Below are 20,427 nucleotides of genomic sequence, written 5' to 3'. Positions count from 1 at the left end.
ATAGATAGATAGATAGATAGATAGATTCTTATCTAATTCACAGTAGAGTAACTCCACTGACTTCAGTGAACTTAGTCTGCATTATTACTACTGTGAACACAACATTTTTGCATAAAAAGCCTGAACATCACATTCCCATGGAAACAATAATGTCATCAGTTGATTATATCTTTAAAGAAGCACAGAATAAAAACATGGTCATGGGAGAAATCTGGAAATTTTATTCTTTTTGGATAACTTCCCCTCAGTTAGTTTCCTCAGGGCACCTTTTATCTCCTTGTTCCTCATGCTGTAGATGGCTGGATTCATAACTGGAGGCATCACGGAATAAAGAACAGCCACTATGACATCCAGTCCTGATGCTGAGCTGGAGGTGGGTTTCATGTAGGCAAAGGTGGCAGTGCAAACTAACAAGGAGACCACAGTGAGGTGAGGGAGGCAAGTGGAGAAGGCTTTATTCCGGCCCTGCTCAGAGGGGATTCTCAGCACTGTTTTGAAGATCTGAACATACGACACAATTATAAAAGCAAAGCAACTTAAGCCTAAGAACAAGAGAAAAGAAGTAATAACAACTTCACTGAGGTATGCGTCATTGCAAGTGATCTTGAGCAGTTGGGGGATTTCACAGAAGAACTGATCCACTTTGTTACCACCACAAAAAGGTAATGCAAATATGTTACCAGTCTGCATAGTAGAAATGGGAATTCCACTGATCCAGGCACTGGCTGCCATTTGGACACAAGCTCCCCTGTTCATTATAGTCTCATAGTGCAGTGGTTGGCAGATGGCAACGTACCGGTCATATGCCATGATGGTGAGAAAAGCAAAGTCAACAACAGCAAAGAAAATGAAGAGAAAGACTTGGGCAACGCACCCAGAATAAGAAATCGACCTGGTGTTCAACAGGGAGTTGGCCATGGACTTGGGGATTGTGACGGAGATGGAACCGAGGTCTAGTATGGACAAATTCATCAGGAAGAAGTACATGGGGGTGTGAAGGTGGTGGTCGACCACTACAAGGATGATAACAAGGAGATTTCCCACCAGGGCTGCCAGATAAATCCCTAGAAACACCACAGAGTGTAAAATCTGCAGCTCCCGGTCCTCAGAGAACCCCAGGAGAAGGAACTCGGTCACGGTGGTTCGGTTGGACATTTTCTTTCTCAGTACATCATGGACTGTCTGTGGAAAGAAGGGCAAGGGCAGTGGTCAGGCTAATGTCCTCCCTCCTCCTCATCTCTGACAATCACACCACTACTGAGGAGCATTGTCACACCAGTGTAAATTGCCACAGCTTCCTTACAGTCAATGGATGGCATCCGTTTCCTCCATCTGAGGATCTGGTCCAAGATGAAGTTTGATAAAATGCAATGTAAATATGGAACAAGTTACAACCCAAACCCAACAATCTTAGGAATGATGGTCATCCTATTGCGACAATAGAGAGCTAGTTTAGGAAAGAAGAATTAGGCTACATCTAAACTACGAGCTAGGGAAGTGATTCCCAGATCACATACACTACTTGCAATACCTTGAGTGTGGCTAGCACAAGTCTGAAAATAGTATAGCCATGGCAGAAGGAGAAACTGTGCTGAATACAGTACATAGCCCCCGAGTTCAGGTGGGTTTGTATTCTGCATGGCTACCGCAGGTACACTGTTATTTATGCTCACAAAGCTAGCACACGAGCACGTCCATGCAAGCTGGTGAATCACAGCCCTAGCTTGCTGAGTAGATGTAGACTAAAAGTGTTTGGCTAATTAACTGAGCAAAATGCCGGCTGAGAGGGGTTATGATCACTCTCTATAAACACATCAAGGAGGTAAACACGAGGAAGGGAGCAGAGCTATTGATGCTAAAGGAGAATGTTGACACAAGAAGTAATGGGGATAAATTGTCCATGAGTAAATTTAGCTTGGAAATGAGAAGAAAGTTTGTCCCCATCGGAGGAGGGACGGTACAGAGCAGCCTCCCAATAGGAGCCATTGGGGACAAACAACCTAACTGGTGTTAACACTGAGCTATGTCAGTTTAGAATGGGAATTATATGACTGGGTTGCCAGTGAGAGCAGGGGATTGGACTCAGTGACCCAGGTCCCTTCTAGTCATATCTTCTTAGCAGGGGCAGCTCTAGGTATTTTGCCGCCCCAAGCATGGTAGGTGGGCTCTCTTCGGTGGCTTGCCTGCGGGAGGTCCCCGGTCCTGTGGATTCAGCAGCCCGCCTGCGGGAGGTCCAAGGAAGCCGCGAGACCAGCTGACCCTCCGCAGGCATGCCGCCGAAGACAACCTGCCTGCTGCCCTTGCGACGACCGGCAGAGTGCCCCCCGCGGCTTGCCACCCCAGGCACGTGCTTGGCATGCTGGTGCCTGGAGCTGTCCCTGCTTCTTAGGACAAACAGCAGGCTAACAACTTGGACAGGAAACTAAACTTCTAAACCAGCAGCACAGCCTGATCCCCTCTTCCCAGGGAAACACAACACAGACATACCCAATGGCCCGAGCACCAGCTCATCTGTGATGATTCCACACTTTGTTCTGTGCAGAGACGTCCTGCTACCTGCTTACAGACTGATTCATGGCCCCTGATACCTGCTGCACTTGTGTCTCTGTGTAATTATGGGACAGGAGCATCCCTCTGTTACTGCTATGGTTTATCGTTTCCCTCTCTACCTTCATATCTGCGCTGTGCAGGTCAGTGGCAATCAGGAGACCTGGGTTATGTTCTTGTCTTTGCCACTGACCTTCTGGGTGACCTTGGGCAAGTTGCTTCCCCTTTCCGTGCCTCTGTTTCCTCTCCCCCACTTTCACTGCCTTGTCTACTAGGACTATGATCTTGGTTAGGGAGGGGCTGTGTTTTACTATGTGTATGTTCTGTGCACCTGTTTACAGCTTTGGTGTTAAGGTGGCAGCAGTGTGGGACAGAGGATATGGGGCTAGAGCAGGAGGTCTTGATGCTCTCCCCTTCATTTCCTCTGTGTCCTTGGGCAGGGTTGAGATAGACAGGCTTCAGGTGGCTGGTGCAAAGCTGACTCTGAGTTTACAGTTTACAGGTGCTAGAGTGTACAAAACACAATCTGCAGGCTTTGCTGCTATGCTATTTTTTTTACCTTTCCATAACTATTCCTTTGAAACAGAAATAAACACAGTTGCAATAGAAGAAACCGGTTTGAAATGGCTGTATTATTAAATATAAGAATAATGCTTCCCAACTTTGTTTAAAGCTCAATTTTCAATTAGGGGCGGTCAGAGATTTTCTGCTTATTTTTGTTTACAAAATGGGATTTAAATCTAAACAAAAACGTCCAAGGAAAGTTTCTGCTATACTTGAAACAATATTTTTTTTAAACTGAAAACCTCAATACTCTTTTGTTGGCAATGTAACATTTTCACTTAACACTAGTATTTTGCTAAAAACAAATACATGGTTGGTTGCCAAATCCCGAATCTTTTTCTGATTTGGGGTATCTGATGCAAAGGCAAAGGCAAAGGCAAAGATTTACACTGATTTTTTTTCTGATTGGCTCTAGCTCTCTGACTTAATTGATAGCTAAAGCCTTAAAGGGTTCAAATAATAATTTATGTTTAGGGTCATACATTTGTTCTGTATATTAAACCACAACTGTATTTAATTGAAATAGTGAATTAACTGTGCTGCCCACTGTGGATTTTTTCCCCAACTTGAGATGTGTTTGATCTTCCAGCACCAGGATTCTTTGATCATAATTTCTCTATCTCCATTTCCCTACCGCTGTAGTATCTAGACGCCAAGGACACAGCTCCATAAGAGCCCTTTCAGCCATCACTCTAAGAACAAATTGACAGAACTAGGTGAAAACCTGATGCTGTCTGTAGATGAGCTGACTTTGAGCTTCCGTGCCACTAGAGGGCTGCTGCTGTAGAAGGCTGTCTAGCCATCTCTGAGGGCTTGCAGGGACTCACTCCACGAGGCCTAAACAGCCCAGAAGCAGAGGCCCAGAGGCAAAACATCATGAATTAGTGGATTTTCAAGCCAAAAGAGCCCAGTATGATCCTCCAGTCTGATATCTGCATAGCACAGGCCCTAGGATCTCCCACAGGGTACCCTGACTAAAGCCCAGCTTCTGTTATTTATGTGGGCCAGGATTACAAAGGGATTTAGGCACCTAAAGATGGAGACAGGCACCCAGCAGGATTTATCAAAACTCCTAAGTGATGCAGCGGCATCGATTTACCGGGTCTGGTGAAGACACACTATGTCAATGAGAGAGCACTTTTCCATCGATGTCAGTGATCCACCTCAACGAGATGTGGAAGCTATGTTGACGAGAGAGCATCTCCCTTCGATATAGCCTAGTGTGGACACCGTGGTTAGTGGATCTATGCTACATTTACTTCAGATACATTGTTTACATAACATAAGTAGTGTATCTCGGATTGACAAAGCACGGTAGACCACCCTAAAACAAATCAGATTGTAATTTCACATTTATGCTCTTAAATAAAAATAGCCCCAAATATGCAACTGAAATAGTAAACTTACTGTTCTGGTGTTTGTGGAATTTTTTTCAGCTTGTGATGCAGTCGATTCTCAAGCATCAGAATAGTTTGGACACTATCTATCTATCCAGCATCCCTTTGCTGTCCCCTTGCTGTATGTCCTGAGTTGCTGGCTCTCTCTGAAGTTCCTAGCAGATCAGGATCTACTCCACAGGTGGGAGCTTCCTGCTCCCCTCCTAGGCCAAGCTTGGGTGAGAGGTGATGGACTAAATGGGATCAGGGACTGAAAGCCCCTCCCAGCTCTAGAGATGATCCCAGCTTGTGTAGGCTTTAGACATGGTCACAGCCCAGGATGTCCCTGCTCTGGGGCTAAATAGCTGAATCCGGTCTCCAGGTCTGTGAGCCCAGCTTTGATCTCCTCACAGGAATAAATCATCCTGACAATCTGCCCTATCTAATCCTAACCCCACAGAGGTGAAACAGCATCCACCCTGCATCTCGCATGATCGCAGCAACCCTGGAAGAAGAACCCTTGGTTAAAAAAAAACAGAAAAAGCTGAAATGGTACCCCAAGGTGTTTGCAGAAATAAAATATACAGCACAGACATGTGACTTGCAATAATTAAGAGCCTAGTGGCACCAGAGCCTCAGTTGGCCTAGAACAGCCTTCATTAACCCCACATAATTACCTCTGGGCCAACAGAGATATTTTTTTGTCTCTTGCATTGCACCAGCATCTCCTGAGATGCTGCCACCAGAGGTAGCTATTGCTCAGGCTGACCTGGTTACCTGAAGCTGATCACTAGGAGCTACCCAGAGGCAAAGACTCAAAACTAAGGGCCAGGTACAAAGCCAGTGGAAATTGATACAGTTCCATTGACTTCAGAGTAGTTGGGACTATTTACTCCAACTGGGAATCTGGTCCTGTGATTTGAATGGAGGTATGCTCATTTACACCAGCTGGGGATCTGGCCCACTACATAGTTTCAAAACTCTCCCAGCCAGGGGGAGGCATAGCTCAGTGGTTTGAGCATTGGCTTGCTAAACCCAGGATTGTGAGTTCAATCCTTGAGGGGGCCACTTAGGGATCTGGGGCAAAAATTGGTCCTGCTAGTGAAGGGAGGGGGCTGGACTTGATGACCTTTCAAGGTCCCTTCCAGTTCTAGGAGATTGGTATATCTCCAATTATTACCTTCCATAATTTCCCTACAAGTTGAAGGACATAAAGCCACACCATGTAGAGGCCAAGTATAGGAGCTTATTACACACAGCGCTGGCAGACTGTCACCTGGCCTATTAGGCTCAGAGACACTGTCAATCAATTGATTACAATAGAATATATAGATTTTCCATGGGCAGGAGAAAGTGATAGGGTAGGCAATTCCACACCCCGGGATAGGTTTTGCAGCAAGACAAGATAGCACATTAACCAATGGTTAAAAGGTTACATAATGTCTCCGCCCATGGTCTTAAGTTAGCAAGTTAACATTTAATTAATACTTTGATGAAATTTATTAGTATAAAATATATATGTTGAATTCTGATTTGGGGTCCATAGGAATGGAGCAACTCCTTTGATTGTCCAACAGGTACATTCCTAGGGGTTAAAGCAAAGAAACAGTGAAAGTATATGGCAATAAAGATTGTCCCCTTTATGTCTTAAGGCAGGCATTGGTCCCTGGGAAGGGAGGTGAAAGGCTGCTCTATCTTATACTGACATGTGCCAACTTTTCATAAACTCAAGGTTGGATCTGTGGGAAGAACATTCCCTACAGAAGAGACTGACACAATAGGAATAGGGATCCTTTGTTTAATTTGCAACTCTGAATAAGACACAGTTATTTAGTTCTTAGCTCCAACACCAGGCAATTTGCTGACCAGGCCTATTTCAGATAAACAAGATTATCTGTTTACCCCAGTTTTCTCTTAGCTAATCACTATTTGCTAGGCCTCTGGTCTCTTGACCAAACTCTGGACTTTGGGTCTGAGAAAGAGCTGGCACAATTCATATACCAGGTTGTTATATAAAATGCACATGGATTTTAACCCTTCAGTCCCTCCTCTTGACCCTAGGGTTCCCTAACCCGCCAGGTTAAATATACCAATTTGTAATTATAATGTACCCAGCCTACTGCTGAGTCACCGATAAAGCACCAGTACCATCAAGAATGTCAGGATAGACACTCCCCACATAATTTGACAAAATAGCACCCAGATCCATCCCTAGGGGACCTTGTCACCAGAGATGGCATAGCCCATAATGATCGCTTTAACCTCCACTGCCTGGTTCCTTGCCTTCGAGTACTTCACATCGGGCCTGTCCATGGTTTCCCCTATCTGAGTGTACCTCAGACGGCCTTTCTTAACTGTCCGTGGTTTTTTTAATCCTCTAATTGCCTGCTTTCTATCTACTGTGAGTGCTTTTTTTTTCCTTGGAGATGTTATACTCTAGGTATAAAACTTGTTGCTGTTGCAATTGAGCTTTCTCAGGGCTTAATTTAAATCCTGCCTTACGAAGATACATGAACAGTCTTTTAGATGGTTTTTAGATGGTCCTTTTCATTTGATCTGGCAATTAGCAAATTATTTGCATACTGCAGTATCACAGTATCCCCTTCCAAAGGCACTCATGCTATTACTTCTACCATAGTCCTGTGGAATATGGAGGGAGAATTATGGAACCCCTGAGGTACTCAGGTTCAAGTGTACTGCTGGTCTCCTACTGTAAATGCAAATTTCTCCTGACTCTCTTTTGCAAGGGGAATACTCCAAAATCCATTAGCTACATCCAGGACTGAAAATACTGAGTGTCCTGGTGTGAGCAAATTAAGAATAGAGGCAGGGCTTGCCACAATAGGATGTGCCTTTGGAGTGACCCAGTTAAGGTGGGTGTAGTCTATAGTTAATTTTTAGGTCCTGTCTGGCTTCCTGACGGGCTAAATTGGGGAGTTAGTTGTGGAGGTGGTTTTTTTAATTATCCCTCTAGATTTCAACTTAGTGACTATATCTTTAACTGCCTTCAAGGCTTCTGGTTTAATTGGGTCCTGCCTGTGGGCTTTGTGAGTTGGTCTTTCTACAGATATAGGCTTCATGTTTACTAGCCCACAATTTTTTTTATCTGTTGCTCACACTTCAGGGTGAAGGGAACACGGGGTTTTTACTGGTCTTCCTCCCCCACCCCCACTCTGGTATTATTATCCTATTACTGGCAATCATGGCTATATTTTGAGATGATCTTTCCTGTTTGGACCCTTTGGCCCATTCAATGCAGCTTGCTCTGGGGTTGATTACTTCCCCGAGCTCCTTTTACAATTACTGCATGTTTTGATTTTATTTTTATTTTTACAGTCACGTGCCAGATGTCCAGGCTTATTGCAAGTGAAGCAGGTAGTGGTTCTGACTGCATGAACTGATACAATTTCCTTGGAGGGTGTGGTTGCTGCTACCTTCCTATGAATGCCATGTATTTCAATCAGGCCATCCAGTTTGTCCCAGAACTTAGTATTCTTGTTATTACGCTTGAGTTCGGGTAAATCAGACAGTAGTGCCTGTTTTTCCTGGGGGTGAAGGGACGGTAAATTTCAGTTGTTTCTGTTTTAAGTCCCCTTACTGGTTCACCCTCCGCATTAACATTTCTGAACCTTGTTAGCTGTGTTTTGATTGGAGCGACATGCTGTACTTGCTTCCCTGGGGCAATTAATTCTTGTGGTGCTTCTTTATTATTTCTGTGGGTGCTCAAATTTGGCCTGTTATGCGAAGAAATGTATGGTGTTGTGTATTTGTTTGTCATGGTTTTTGTTGCTATGGCAACTGAGTTAGATTATTAGGGGATAGCCCGGCCAGTTTCAGGCGGTTGGGTGAGCTCTGTGTCTGTAAATAAAATGGTAGTTTTGTTAGCTGTCTGCTATCTGGCCTCAAGTGATGTCTTCCTAAACTGGCTGCCCCCAAGGATATAACAAGTGGCAATGAGGATGGGATTCTGGTGCTGCTCCAGTAACAGAAGGAAGTAGAAGTCAAGGTAAAGAACAAACAAACAAAAAACCTGCTTGTTTGCACTGACTGTGAAAGTGAAACTAAAAATCATGGCTACTCTGACCAGGCCACTGGAACCTTTTGATGAGAATATAGAGCAGTGGCATGTATATACTGAGTGTTTTGAGCTTTTTGTTATTGCAAATGACATTACAGAAGCGAAGAAGGTGACAATATTCTTAAGTGTTGTAGGGGCTAAAACCTACTCCCTGCTACGCAGCTTACTACACCCTGTTAAGCCTAAGGCCTGGTCTACACTAAGGGGGGGGGGGTCAAACTAAGGTACGCAAGTTCAGCTACGTGAATAGCGTAGCTGAACTCGAAGTACCCGAGTTCGATCTACTCACCCGTCCAGACGCCGCGGGATCGAAGTCTGCGGCTCCAAGGTCGACTCCGCCACCGCCGTTCGCGGTGATGGAGTTCTGGAGTCGACCGGAGCACGTGGGGAGTTCGAACTATCGCGTCTTGATTAGACGCGATAGTTCGAACTCCGAGAAGTCGAACACTCCGCGTCGACCCGCGCGGTAAGTATGGACCTACCCTAAGACTAAATCTTACAGTGACATTGTGGAAATCCTGGGGTCCCATTTTTCCCCAAAACCACTGGTAATTGCTGAAAGATATAGGTTCCACAAAAGAGACCAAAAGGAAGATGAAACAGTTGTACAATTTGTAGCAATTTTTAAAAAGCTAGCAGAACACTGTGAATTTAAAGAGATGTTAAATGATGCCCTGCGTGACAGGTTAGTGTGTGGCCTCTACAGTGAAGCTACACGGAAGTGCCTACTGAAAGAGGCTCAGCTTACATTACAGAAGGCTGTTGATATTGCTGTCTCCATGGAACTGGCTACAAGGGAGGTGCAATACATCGGTGCATCCCCTAGGGTGCAAAAAGTGTCACCAGAACCGACCAACAAAACTGTGCAGAGTCAAGAATGTTACTGCTGCGGTAAGCCGGGTCACCAGGCATCAGAATGCTGGTGTAAGGACCTGGTGTGTCGACACTGTGGCAAAAAGGGACACATTGAGTGTGCCTGTAAACAAAAGAAAAAGAGGCCGGTGGTCTGGCCGACAAAAAGAGGAACCCTGCATACCCTAGAGCAGACCCAGGATGATCAAGGTGACACCTCTTCGCAAGAGGAAGTGCCACGGCATGTTTTGTCTTTGGCAGTGGGCTCACATGAATACTGGGTAACCCCGTTGTTGGATGGCAAACCTATACGCATGGAACTGGACACCGGTGCAGCCGTCTTGCTGGTCTCTGAGACTGTGTATAAAGAAAAGCTACAGCATCTTCCGCTTAAGGCAACAAAAATGTTTCTGAAGACGTATATGGGAGAAGCTGTGCCCATGTTGGGCACTATTGATGTTCAGGTGGAGCTCAATGGACAGGCTGCTAAATTGCCACTGTTTGTGGTGAGAGGTAACTACCCAGCCTTAATGGGTAGGTCTTGGCTTGGGAAGATTCAACTGAACTGGGCAGAAGTGCACCGGATGACTAAAGAAGAAACCAGTCTAACCCCTATACTAAGGAAACATGCTGCAGTTTTTGGAGATGATTTGGGAAGTATTAAGGGAATCACTGTGACATTGAACATTAAACCTGGCAGTCCACCAAAATATCTGAAAGCCCGAACTGTGCCATATGCCATCAGGCCAAAAGTTGAAGCAGACCTGGAGCTCCTGGTCACCAATGGAATCCTAATACCAGTTACCCATAGCTCATGGGCCACTCCTATCATTCCAATAGTGAAGAAAGATGGCTCTCTCTGGATTTGCGGTAATTTTAAAGTCACTGTCAACCCAGTGTTGTGTGCAGAGCAATACCCGCTTCCCTGCATTGATGACCTCTTCGCAGGCCTGGCTGGGGGACAAAAGTTCAGTAAGATTGATCTGAGTCAAGCATATTTACAGATGCACGTCGATGAAAAGTCCCAAGAGCTGTTGACTATTGTGACTCATAAGGGGCTTTATCGATACTGTCGCCTACCCTTCAGAATAACGTCTGCTCCCGCCCTGTTCCAGAGGGCTATGGACCAGATCTTGTGTGGCTTGTCAGGAGTTCAGTGCTATCTGGATGATATCCTGGTCACTGGAAGAAATGAAGAGGATCACTTAAAGAATTTAGAGGCTACCCTACAAAGACTGGAAGAGTATGGCCTACGAGTTCGCAAAGACAAGTGTGAATTCTTCAAGCCCTCTGTTGAATATTTGGGACACATCATTGATTCTGCAGGTCTTCATAAGGCCCCTGCAAAAGTTAAAGCTATTGTGGAAGCTCCCCTACCTCGAAGTGTAAGCCAGCTGCGCTCGTTTCTAGGACTACTGAACTATTATGGAAAGTTCATCTCACAGTTAGCCACACTGCTAAAACCACTTCATGAGCTCCTTGGGCAGAACAAGGCCTGGAAGTGGACTGAAGCCTGTGATGTTGCATTTAACAAAGCTAAGGATGCATTGCTAAATTCTGAAGTTCTAACGCACTTTGATCCATCCTTACCCCTACAATTGGCCTGCGATGCCTCCCCTTATGGAGTGGGAGCAGTCGTGTCACACATTATGCCTTCGGGAGAAGAGAGACCTATTGCTTTTGCTTCACGCACTCTAAGCAAAGCAGAAACTAACTGCGCCCAAATCGAACATGAGGCATTAGGAATTGTTTTTGGAACTCAGAAGTTTCATCAGTACCTGTTTGGGCGAAAGTTTACTCTTCTTACAGACCATCGACCTCTGATGTCAATTTTTGGACCCTACACAGGCATTCCCCCATTAGCTGCTAGTCGTATGCAACGTTGGGCATTGTTACTTTCAGCACACACATATGAAATCAAATATCAGAATTCCACTCTGCACATCAATGCAGATGGCCTCTCAAGGTTGCCTTTGCCGGTCAAACATCAAGATAGTGCCCAAAAGGAAATCTTCTACTTTGAACAGGTAGAGAATACACCCATCACTGCTACTCAGATAAACAAGGCAACTCCAGTATTGTCCCACGTTATGGACCTGGTGATGCACGGAAAATCTCGACAAACCTCTCCGGTCTCACCCAACCTTGTTACCTACATGTCCAGGAGGACGGAGTTATCGGTCCAATATGGTTGTTTGTTGTGGGGGAGACGTGTCATTATTCCACCACCACCAGGGCCGGCTCCAGAGCCCAGCGGGGCAAGCACCCGCCTGGGGCGGCCCTTTCCCGGGGGGGCGGCAGGCTGGGCCGGCGGACCTGCCACAGTCATGCCTGCGGGAGGTCCACCGGAGCCCCGGGAGCAGCGGACCTGCCGCAGGCATGACTGCGGAGGGGACGCTCGGCCGGCGGCTCCTGGGGACCTCCCGCAGGCATGACTGCGGACGGTTCGCTGGTCCCGCGGCTCGGCTGGACCTCCCGCAGGCATGCCTGCGGCAGCTCAACCGGAGCCACCGGACCAGCGAACCGCCCGCAGCTGCGGGAGGTCCAGCCGAGCCACGCGACCAGCGGACCCTCCGCAGTCATGCCCGCGGGAGGTCCGCTGCTCCCGCGGCTTGGGGGCGCCTCCCGGGCATGACTGCTTGGGGCGGCCAAATTTGTAGAGCCGCCCCTGACCACCACTGAGATCACAGATGTTAGAACAGCTACATTCCGGTCACTGTGGAATAGTGCGCATGAAGGAAATTGCACGAAGCTATTTTTGGTGGCCTGGATTGGACAGTGCTATTGAAGAGAAGGCAAAACCTTGTATGTCATGTCAGGGTGTGAGGAATGCATCCCAGTGGGCACCCCTACACCCATGGGACTGGCCTGAAAACCCGTGGCAATGTATTCACATTGACTTTGCTGGCCCCCTTGAAGGAAGCATGTTCTTGGTGGCAGTAGATGCCCATTCTAAATGGCCAGAAGTCTCTATAATGCAGTCCACTACTGCAGAGAGTACTATCCAAAAACTACGAGGACTCTTTAGTCATTTTGGTCTGCCAGTACAACTTGTGAGTGACAACGGACCGCAGTTCGTCTCTCAGGAGTTTCAAAATTTTATGAAGGGAAATGGGATACACCATATCACGCCAGCACCATATCATCCGTCCACCAACAGATTAGCTGAAAGATTTGTGCAGACAATGAAACACGCTTTGAAATCAGCAAGGGGACAACACTCCATTCAAAAGCGTCTGCATAACTTCTTAGTTTCCTACAGAAACACACCCTCATGCTACGACCCAGGCATCCCCGGCCTTTCCAATGATGGGACGACAGCTGCTCACTTGCTTTAATCTGCTGAAACCTTCTGAACCCCGACAAATTGTGCAACATCAGCAGCAATATCAAGTCATCAGACGGGCACACAGAGCAAAAGACCGAACCTTTAGCCCGGGACAGCCAGTTTTGGCTTGGAATTATACTTCCAGAGCTAAATGGGTCCCTGCCACAATCATCACTCAAACAGGACCTGTTTCCTACACAGTCCAGACTGCAGAGAATCTTACCTGGCGGCGACATGTAGATAAGCTGTTGCCAGGTCATGCCAGTCCTCAGGACACATCTGCAGTTGAGGGGTCTGACTTCACCTCTTCTGATGAGACACCGAATCACGAATCACCTGTTCCTGACTGTTCTCCTCCATTACTGCCGGCGGCTGAGATACCTCTTTGCCCAGCACGAGCTGATACCACCTCCTCACCTGTTCGTGCTGCAGACCCTGAGCCCATGGTACTTTCAGGTGCAACAACACCAGAAGTTCGCCGTAATCCACCTAGAGACAGAAGGCCTCCTCATCGGCTGGATCTTTAGCTAGGGCGATCCCACGGTTATGGGGCAAAATAATCCCCAGGGTTTAGCCGGGAATGGAGGCAGTCTACCCTCCTTCTCTAGTCTAGTGTGTGTTTTATTTAGGGGATGTTCTTTTTAGGGGGGGAGGGGGGGAAGAATATTTGTGTATTTGGTTGTCATGGTTTTTGTTGCTATGGCAACTGAGTTAGATTTATTAGGGGATAGCCCAGCCAGTTTCGGCCAGTTGGGTGAGCTCTGTGTCTGTAAATAAAATGGTAGTTTTTTTAGCTGTCTGCTGTCTGGCCTCAAGTGATTTCTTCCTAAACCAGCTGCCCCCAAGGATATAACATATGGAAGGGGTTCTGATTCCTCCCCTTTGTTTTGTGCTGCTGAGTTTTCCCACAGATAGTTAACTGGTGGAGCAGTTGGCTGGCAAATGCCAGGAGTGTGCTCTCCTGCTCCCAGTCTGGAGTTGTGTCCCAGGCATGGTGATTCTTTTGCTTTGGGATTTTTTCCAATTTCCAGACAGTTACATATTTTAGAGCACAGGCTCTTATCTTTCAGAGCCTGGTTTTGAGATCTTAAAGTCACAATTTTTTCTTCTTTATGTTAAGAATATCCAGTATAACTATTACTGCTTTGTCTGTTTTGTCACTTTTCTGCTGATTCCACCAAGTAACCAGACCTGTCTCTGGTCCGGCTGCAGAGTAGTTTGCTTTTTTAGCTGCTGCCTGCCGAGTTTTAACAAGTTTATATTCCAAGTACTTTCGAGGCCTGATTATTGCCTCTCCTTTTGATGCCATGGATTTTTAGTCACCCTGGTTGCTGAGCTTGAGGAGAAATTATGTCTTCCCCCCCAAATACCTGTCAGCCTTTTATGAGGAGTTACTTTTCCCACTTTATTATGCTATGGTCTCAACTCTCCACAGCTTTAAGTTTTATGAGGACATCTCCCCTCTCTTTTTTTTTTACCGCGCGGTCTTAAGTTACACACACATGCCGGCCTTATTGGTTGGAGACTTTGTGCTATTTGAAAGCATGTACGTCACATGCCTGGGTGGGGAGCACTGCCCTAGGACTTGCAATGTTACGTGCAATAAGGAAATGGACCACCAGTTTGCACTGCCTACCGCTTGCGTACCCAGCCAATCCTGGGCTTAACTCAGGGCCAATCGCTTGCTAGTGGTTTATCCAAGTCCACATTACAATCAACTAGAGACCCTCCGCTGTGATGGCTGTTAAGAGCTCCATGGAGAGAGCTGCAGAGAGGAAGCCATTTGCAGTGCACGCACAACAAGAAGTTTGTTCACTCCTACAAAGGTGCATATTCAGGAGCGCCACCTACTGACGCCTCAGTCATTAACTATTGACGTAGATACAGACATCTCTCATTTATAGAACACTCTTGTAATGCAGCACAGTGTCCCCTGCTGAGGTGGGGGTGGTGGGGTCCGCCCATAACCAGTGGATCCAACACTCCATTAAGATGAATGGTGCAGTTCTCTCCACTAAGAGCTACTATCTTGGGCTCTCTGCAGACTCAGGCAGATGTTGCTGCGTTGATTACACTCAAGGCAGATGTCCCCTCTGAGCACGATTGTCTCTGGCTCTGTGCAGACTCAGTCAAGCATTGTGGTATTGGTAATTCTCAGGGCAACTCCTGTCTCTCAGAGTTATTGTCTCAGGCTGTCTGCAGGCTCAGGCAGAGAGGATGAACGTGTCTTCCCATAGAGCTGAGGGAGCTGGTGAATGGATAATGTGTATATTTAGGCCTGAATGCTCAGGCCAGGATGGAGAGGCAGAGCAGAGGAAGAAAGAGAGCAGCTAGTTCTCATGAACTGAGGGCTGATGGCCAAGGGAGGGCACAAACTAAGGACCATGTTTTCAAAACAGTTCAGCACGGTAGGTGATGAGCTGTGTCAAAAATCTGTCTCTAAGTGCCACTCAAGAGTTGCTGGCTGATGAACGTTTTTGAAAAACTGGCTCTTTTCATTGCCTAAATGGGAGGGGAGCTTTTTGGGAAAATCTGTCCTCAGTTGTGGGTGCCAGGTTGTTGGAAATCTGGCCCTTAGGGTGGGATTTTCAAAAGCACCTAAGTGATTTAGCAGCATAACTCTCATTGCTAGAGTCACTGGGACTTGGGCTCTTAAATAGCTTAGCGGCTTTTGGAAAATTGCACTCTTGTATGTATCCAGCTCAGTACTGAAACGTCCCAGCCTCAGAGCTATATTGTGGAATACAATGGAGTGCAGAGCACTGTCTTTGGGTTGCAGCCCTCATGTGCTATCTGAGCTCCTCCCAAACATTAATGGATTTTACCCATACAATAGCCCTGTGACAGGGCTATAACAACACTTCATTTCTGTTTGACATTTTAAAACAAAAACTTTCCTTTCATTTTGAGAGGTCAATTTGAAATGAAAACTCCTTCCCCCCCAGAAAACTATTTTTCGTTAACATACAGATTCTCTGACAGAAATTTTCTGTTATGTAATCACACTTTCAGATTGGAAAAAGATGTTATGGGGAAAAAAATCACCAGAACTAACAAACATGGAAGTATTCATGATTCCTGTCCTAAAGAAATTAGAGTCCAATGGAGTCAGCCGTAGTAGGCAGGATACTCTGCAAAACCAGGAGGCGAAAGTAATTAAGTCATGCTATTTTTCATTCACTGATCTGATTGCAAAGGATTTGAATTTTTATGAGAAAGAGGGACATGTTGTCATGAAAATATTCCCATTTTTCAACCAGCTCTATTCGTTTTATGTGAAGTATGTGAAAAGAAATCATCCCAGTGAAAATGGGAGAAGAGGGTGGTGTCTTTGTTAATTGGGGCCGGCAGTGCATTCTGTCACTACTAGGCTGGTATGGGCAGAGATACGGGACTCCCAGTGGACACATGGACGGTATTGTGGTTAAAAGCATTGGACAGGGACAGAAGAGATCAGGCTTCACTGTCTTCCTCTCCACAGACTTTCTGGCTCACCTTTGGCACATGACTGGGGCTAAGTTTTCCCCATCCAATAGGAGTTGGGTACCTAACTGCCCTAAGCTCTTTTAAGAATCTCAGCCTATTGGTTAACTCTTCATGTAGCCCAGCCCATATCTCTTTAAGTCAAACTTTCACAGTAAGTGGATTCTGAGTCATATCATATCTTTATTTGCTTAGGCAAGATCCTGAGCTGGCATACCTCGGTGTAGCCCTGTTTATTTCAGTGGAGTTACGCTGCTTTCCGCCAGCTGGGGATCTGCCTCAAAGGGTGAATTTCAGCTGTGTGCAGAGCGCCAGCACCACTTCCTACTGTGTTTAGTGCTTAAGTGGAAACTCAGTGATACATGGGTCTTTCCAACTCGACAGTGAGTGAAATTTGAGGAGACCAAAATCACTTGAGAATATGAACACTACGAGCCAGAATCCCACTTGATGTAAACCCATCTAGCTTCATTGCCTTAATGGGTCTCAGTCAATTTATACCAAGGGCTAGATTTTCAAAGGGATGTAGGTATTGTGTTGCTGAGCATTAAATCAGCTAACTTTTGTTTGCCTAGAAAATCACTGGGATGCACAAAACCTGAGTTCAGTGCCCAGACTCCCTCCACAATGAATGGCGAGAGGTTATGGATTTTAAAAAAACCAGCTTGAGAAGTGGTTCCCTAGCCAATGAGAGATGGCGAGGAGAGGGGTATATTGAAAACCTTGCTGCTGTCATAGAGTTCAGTTCCTATATTCTCTGTGGGGAGGCACCTCCTGCTTGAGATTCTCAGCTGGGAACCCTCTAACCCCATCTAAGATGTTGTTACAAGAAGCTGGGGGTGGGGGAGATGAAGAAGGAATTAGGAGGAGGAGACCATTCATAATTTTTATCCCCGTGGTTAGGGTAGTCGCCTGGGATATGCCCCTTCCCATGTGGGTGACCTACCCACTGGGATATAGGATACCTGATGTGGATCTTTCTCAATCTCTCCTGTTCAAGCCTAAATCCTTTTGTGAATATAGCCCGAGTTAGGGATTACACCCATTGGCTCCAGTGGTTTTTATTATTAGAAAACCCTAGCGATTTTAACAGCGATCAATACAATAAGATGCTACAGATATTAAATATGGGTTTTTAAGAAAATATCCTAGAAGAACTACAGAGTGTAACAGACAAAGATCTTTCTTGTACAGAATTGGCCAGATCCCCAGCTGGTGTCAATCAGTCATACCTCTATTGCGGTCAGTGTCCCAGATTAAAGAGAGATTGGGATGGGAAGAAGAGAGAAAGAGCGAGAAGGTGTGAATGACTGTATAGTCTGGTGTTTATAGCATTCACCCTGGATGAAGGAGACCCAACTGAGGATTTGGTCAGTGAGATATCTGAGCGGAAAAACCTCCAGAACAATGGTTATCCATTATTCCATGCGTTCTTATTTATAAACAATTAAAACATCATCGCTACTTGAGAAACTTGAATTTCCCCACATTTTTCCTAGAGCCCTTTTCACCTCCTTGTTTTTCAGGCTGTAGATGATGGGGTTTAACATGGGGGTCAAGACGCTGTACTGGATGGAGAATATTTCATCCAGAACCACAGAGGAGACCGAGCTGGGTTTTATGTACTGGAAAAGAGCTGTCAGATACAACAAGCTGACCACAATCAGGTGGGAGCTGCATGTGGAGAAGGCTTTACGCCTGCCCTCCGCAGAGCGTATCCTCAGGATGTTGGAGATGATGTGAATGTAGGAGATCACTGTGAGGAGGAAGGAGCTCAACCCAAGTATCACAGTAGAAGTGAGAAGCAGCACTTGATTGATAAGAATCTCAGTGCAGGACAGTTGTAATAGTAGAGGGAGCTCACAGCTGAAATGGCTGATTTGATTGGGCCCACAGAAATGCAACTTGAGGGCAAAAACTGTGTTAATTGTGGCACCTAAGAAGGCCATGGTCCATGCACCAATCACCAGCTGAACACAGATCGCTTTGCTCATTGTCTGCACATAATGCAATGGGTCACAGATGGCTGCGTAGCAGTCATACGCCATGGCTGAGAGAATGAAAATTTCTGTACCAGCTGGGAGGAAAAAGAAGAACATCTGGGCAATGCATCCATCAACAGAAATAGTTTTTTGCTTTGCTCGGAAGTCCATCAGCATATTAGGCACCGTGACTGAGGAATAGCAGATATCAACAAAGGATAAATGGAAGAGGAAGAAGTGCATGGGGTTGTGTAGGTGAGGATCAGCCCTTATGACCAGCATGATCATTACATTCCCCACTAGGGTGACTAGGTAAATAACTAAAAACAGCAGGAAGAGGAAAATCTGCATCTGTGGGTCACTAGAAAGTCCCAGGAGGATAAATTCACTCACTGTGGTTTGATTTTCCATTAATATTTTTTCAGGAAAACTGTGACCTGCAAGAATGAAAGGAACACATATCATAAAGGTAAATTGAAGTGGCCTGTGGTGAATATCCAATCAGTAGGATGAATGTAAAGAGGGCCCTACTCCAAATGTGTGTTTTCAATGGACAAAATAGACTAGAGTCACAACGGATTTAGGCCCCTAACTGCCACTTTAGGTGACTAAATCCCAGAATCAGGCCCCACTGGGATTCACAAAAACCCTGCTCAGCAGGGAGAATGGGACAGTGTGATATGGGGCTCCCTCAGTCTCTCCTGTTGAAGCTCATAGACTCATAGACTTTAAGGACAGAAGGGACCATTATGATCATCTAGTCTGACCTCCTGCACAGTGCAGGCCACAGAATCTCACCCATCCACTTCTATAACAAACCCCTAGCCTATGTCTGAGTTATCAAAATCCCCAAATTGTGGTTTGAAGACCTCAAGCTGCAGAGAATCCTCCAGAAAGTGACCCGTGCCCCATGCTGCAGAGGAAGGTGAAATACCTCCAGGGCCTCTGCCAATCTGCCCTGGAGGAAAATTCCTTCCCGACCCCAAATATGGCAATTAGTTAAACCCTGAGCATGTGGGCAAGACTCACCTGCCAGCACCCAGGAAAGAATTCTCTGTAGTAACTCAGATCCCAACCCATCTAACATCCCATCACAGACCACTGGGCATACTTACCTGCTGATAATCAAAGATCAATTGCCAAATTAATTGCCAAAATTAGGCTATCCCATCATACCATCCCCTCCATAAATTTATCAAGCTTAGTCTTAAAGCCAGATATGTCTTTTGCCCCCACTACTCCCCTTGGAAGGCTGTTCCAGAACTTCACTCCTCTAATGGTTAGAAACCTTCGTCTAATTTCAAGTCTAAACTTCCTAGTGCCCAGTTTCTATCCATTTGTTCTTGTGTCCACATTGGTACTAAGCTTAAATAATTCCTCTCCCTCCCTAATATTAATCCCTCTGATATATTTATAAAGAGCAATCATATCCCCCCTCAACCTTCTTTTGGTTAGGCTAAACAAGCCAAGCTCTTTTAGTCTCCTTTCATAAGACAGGTTTTCCATTCCTCGGATTATCCTAGTAGCCCATCTCTGAACCTGTTCCAGTTTGAATTCATCCTTCTTAAACATGGGAGACCAGAACTGCACACAGTATTCCAGATGAGGTCTCACCGGTGCTTTATATAACGGTACTAACACCTCCTTATCTTTGCTGGAAATACCTCACCTGATGCATCCTAAAACCACATTAGCCTTTTTTACGGCCATATCACATTGGCAGCTCATAGTCATCCTGTGATCAACCAATTCTCTGAGGTCCTTCTCCTCCTCTGTTACTTCCAACTGATGCATCCCCAATTTATAACTAAAATTCTTGTTATTAATCCCTAAATGCATGACCTTGCACTTTTCACTATTAAATTTCATTCTATTACTATTACTCCAGTTTACAAGGACATCCAGATCTTCCTGTACGATATCCCGGTCCTTCTCTGTGTTAGCAATACCTCCCAGCTTTGTGTCATCCGCAAACTTTATTAGCACCTTCCCGCTTTTTGTGCCAAGGTCAGTAATAAAAAGGTTAAATAAAATTGGCCCCAAAACTGATCCCTGAGGAACTCCACTAGTAACCTCCTTCCAGCCTGACAGTTCACCTTTCAGTATGACCCGTTGTAGTCTCCCCTTTAACCATTTCCTTATCCACCTTTCAATTTTCATATTTATCCCCATCTTTTCCAATTTAACTAATAATTCCCCATGTGGAACCGTGTCAAA

General features: G+C 45.7%; 2 protein-coding genes across 2 annotated transcripts; both read right to left on the bottom strand.

Moving 5' to 3' along the window:
* Nucleotides 1–147: 147 nt before the first annotated feature.
* On the bottom strand, nt 148–1,135 carry LOC123346474 (olfactory receptor 14C36-like). Its single transcript, XM_044983887.1, has one exon. The coding sequence runs from the start codon at nt 985–987 to the stop codon at nt 199–201; it is 789 nt and encodes a 262-aa protein (XP_044839822.1). The 5' UTR covers nt 988–1,135; the 3' UTR covers nt 148–198.
* Nucleotides 1,136–17,661: 16,526 nt separating this feature from the next.
* Nucleotides 17,662–18,621, bottom strand: LOC123346747 (olfactory receptor 1009-like). Its single transcript, XM_044984211.1, has one exon. The coding sequence runs from the start codon at nt 18,619–18,621 to the stop codon at nt 17,662–17,664; it is 960 nt and encodes a 319-aa protein (XP_044840146.1).
* Nucleotides 18,622–20,427: the final 1,806 nt, after the last annotated feature.

Source organism: Mauremys mutica, chromosome 12 (genome assembly GCF_020497125.1).
Source record: "Mauremys mutica isolate MM-2020 ecotype Southern chromosome 12, ASM2049712v1, whole genome shotgun sequence".
In the NCBI taxonomy this organism is placed as follows: Eukaryota; Metazoa; Chordata; order Testudines; family Geoemydidae; genus Mauremys; species Mauremys mutica.
The sequence above is the reverse complement of the archived record's forward strand: the minus strand, read 5'-3'. Positions and strand labels throughout refer to the sequence as shown.

Excerpts from the sequence above, each read along its gene's own strand:
- LOC123346747 (XM_044984211.1), bottom strand. The coding sequence starts at position 18,621 with ATGGAAAATCAAACCACAGTGAGTGAATTTATCCTCCTGGGACTTTCT.
- LOC123346474 (XM_044983887.1), bottom strand. The coding sequence starts at position 987 with ATGTACTTCTTCCTGATGAATTTGTCCATACTAGACCTCGGTTCCATC.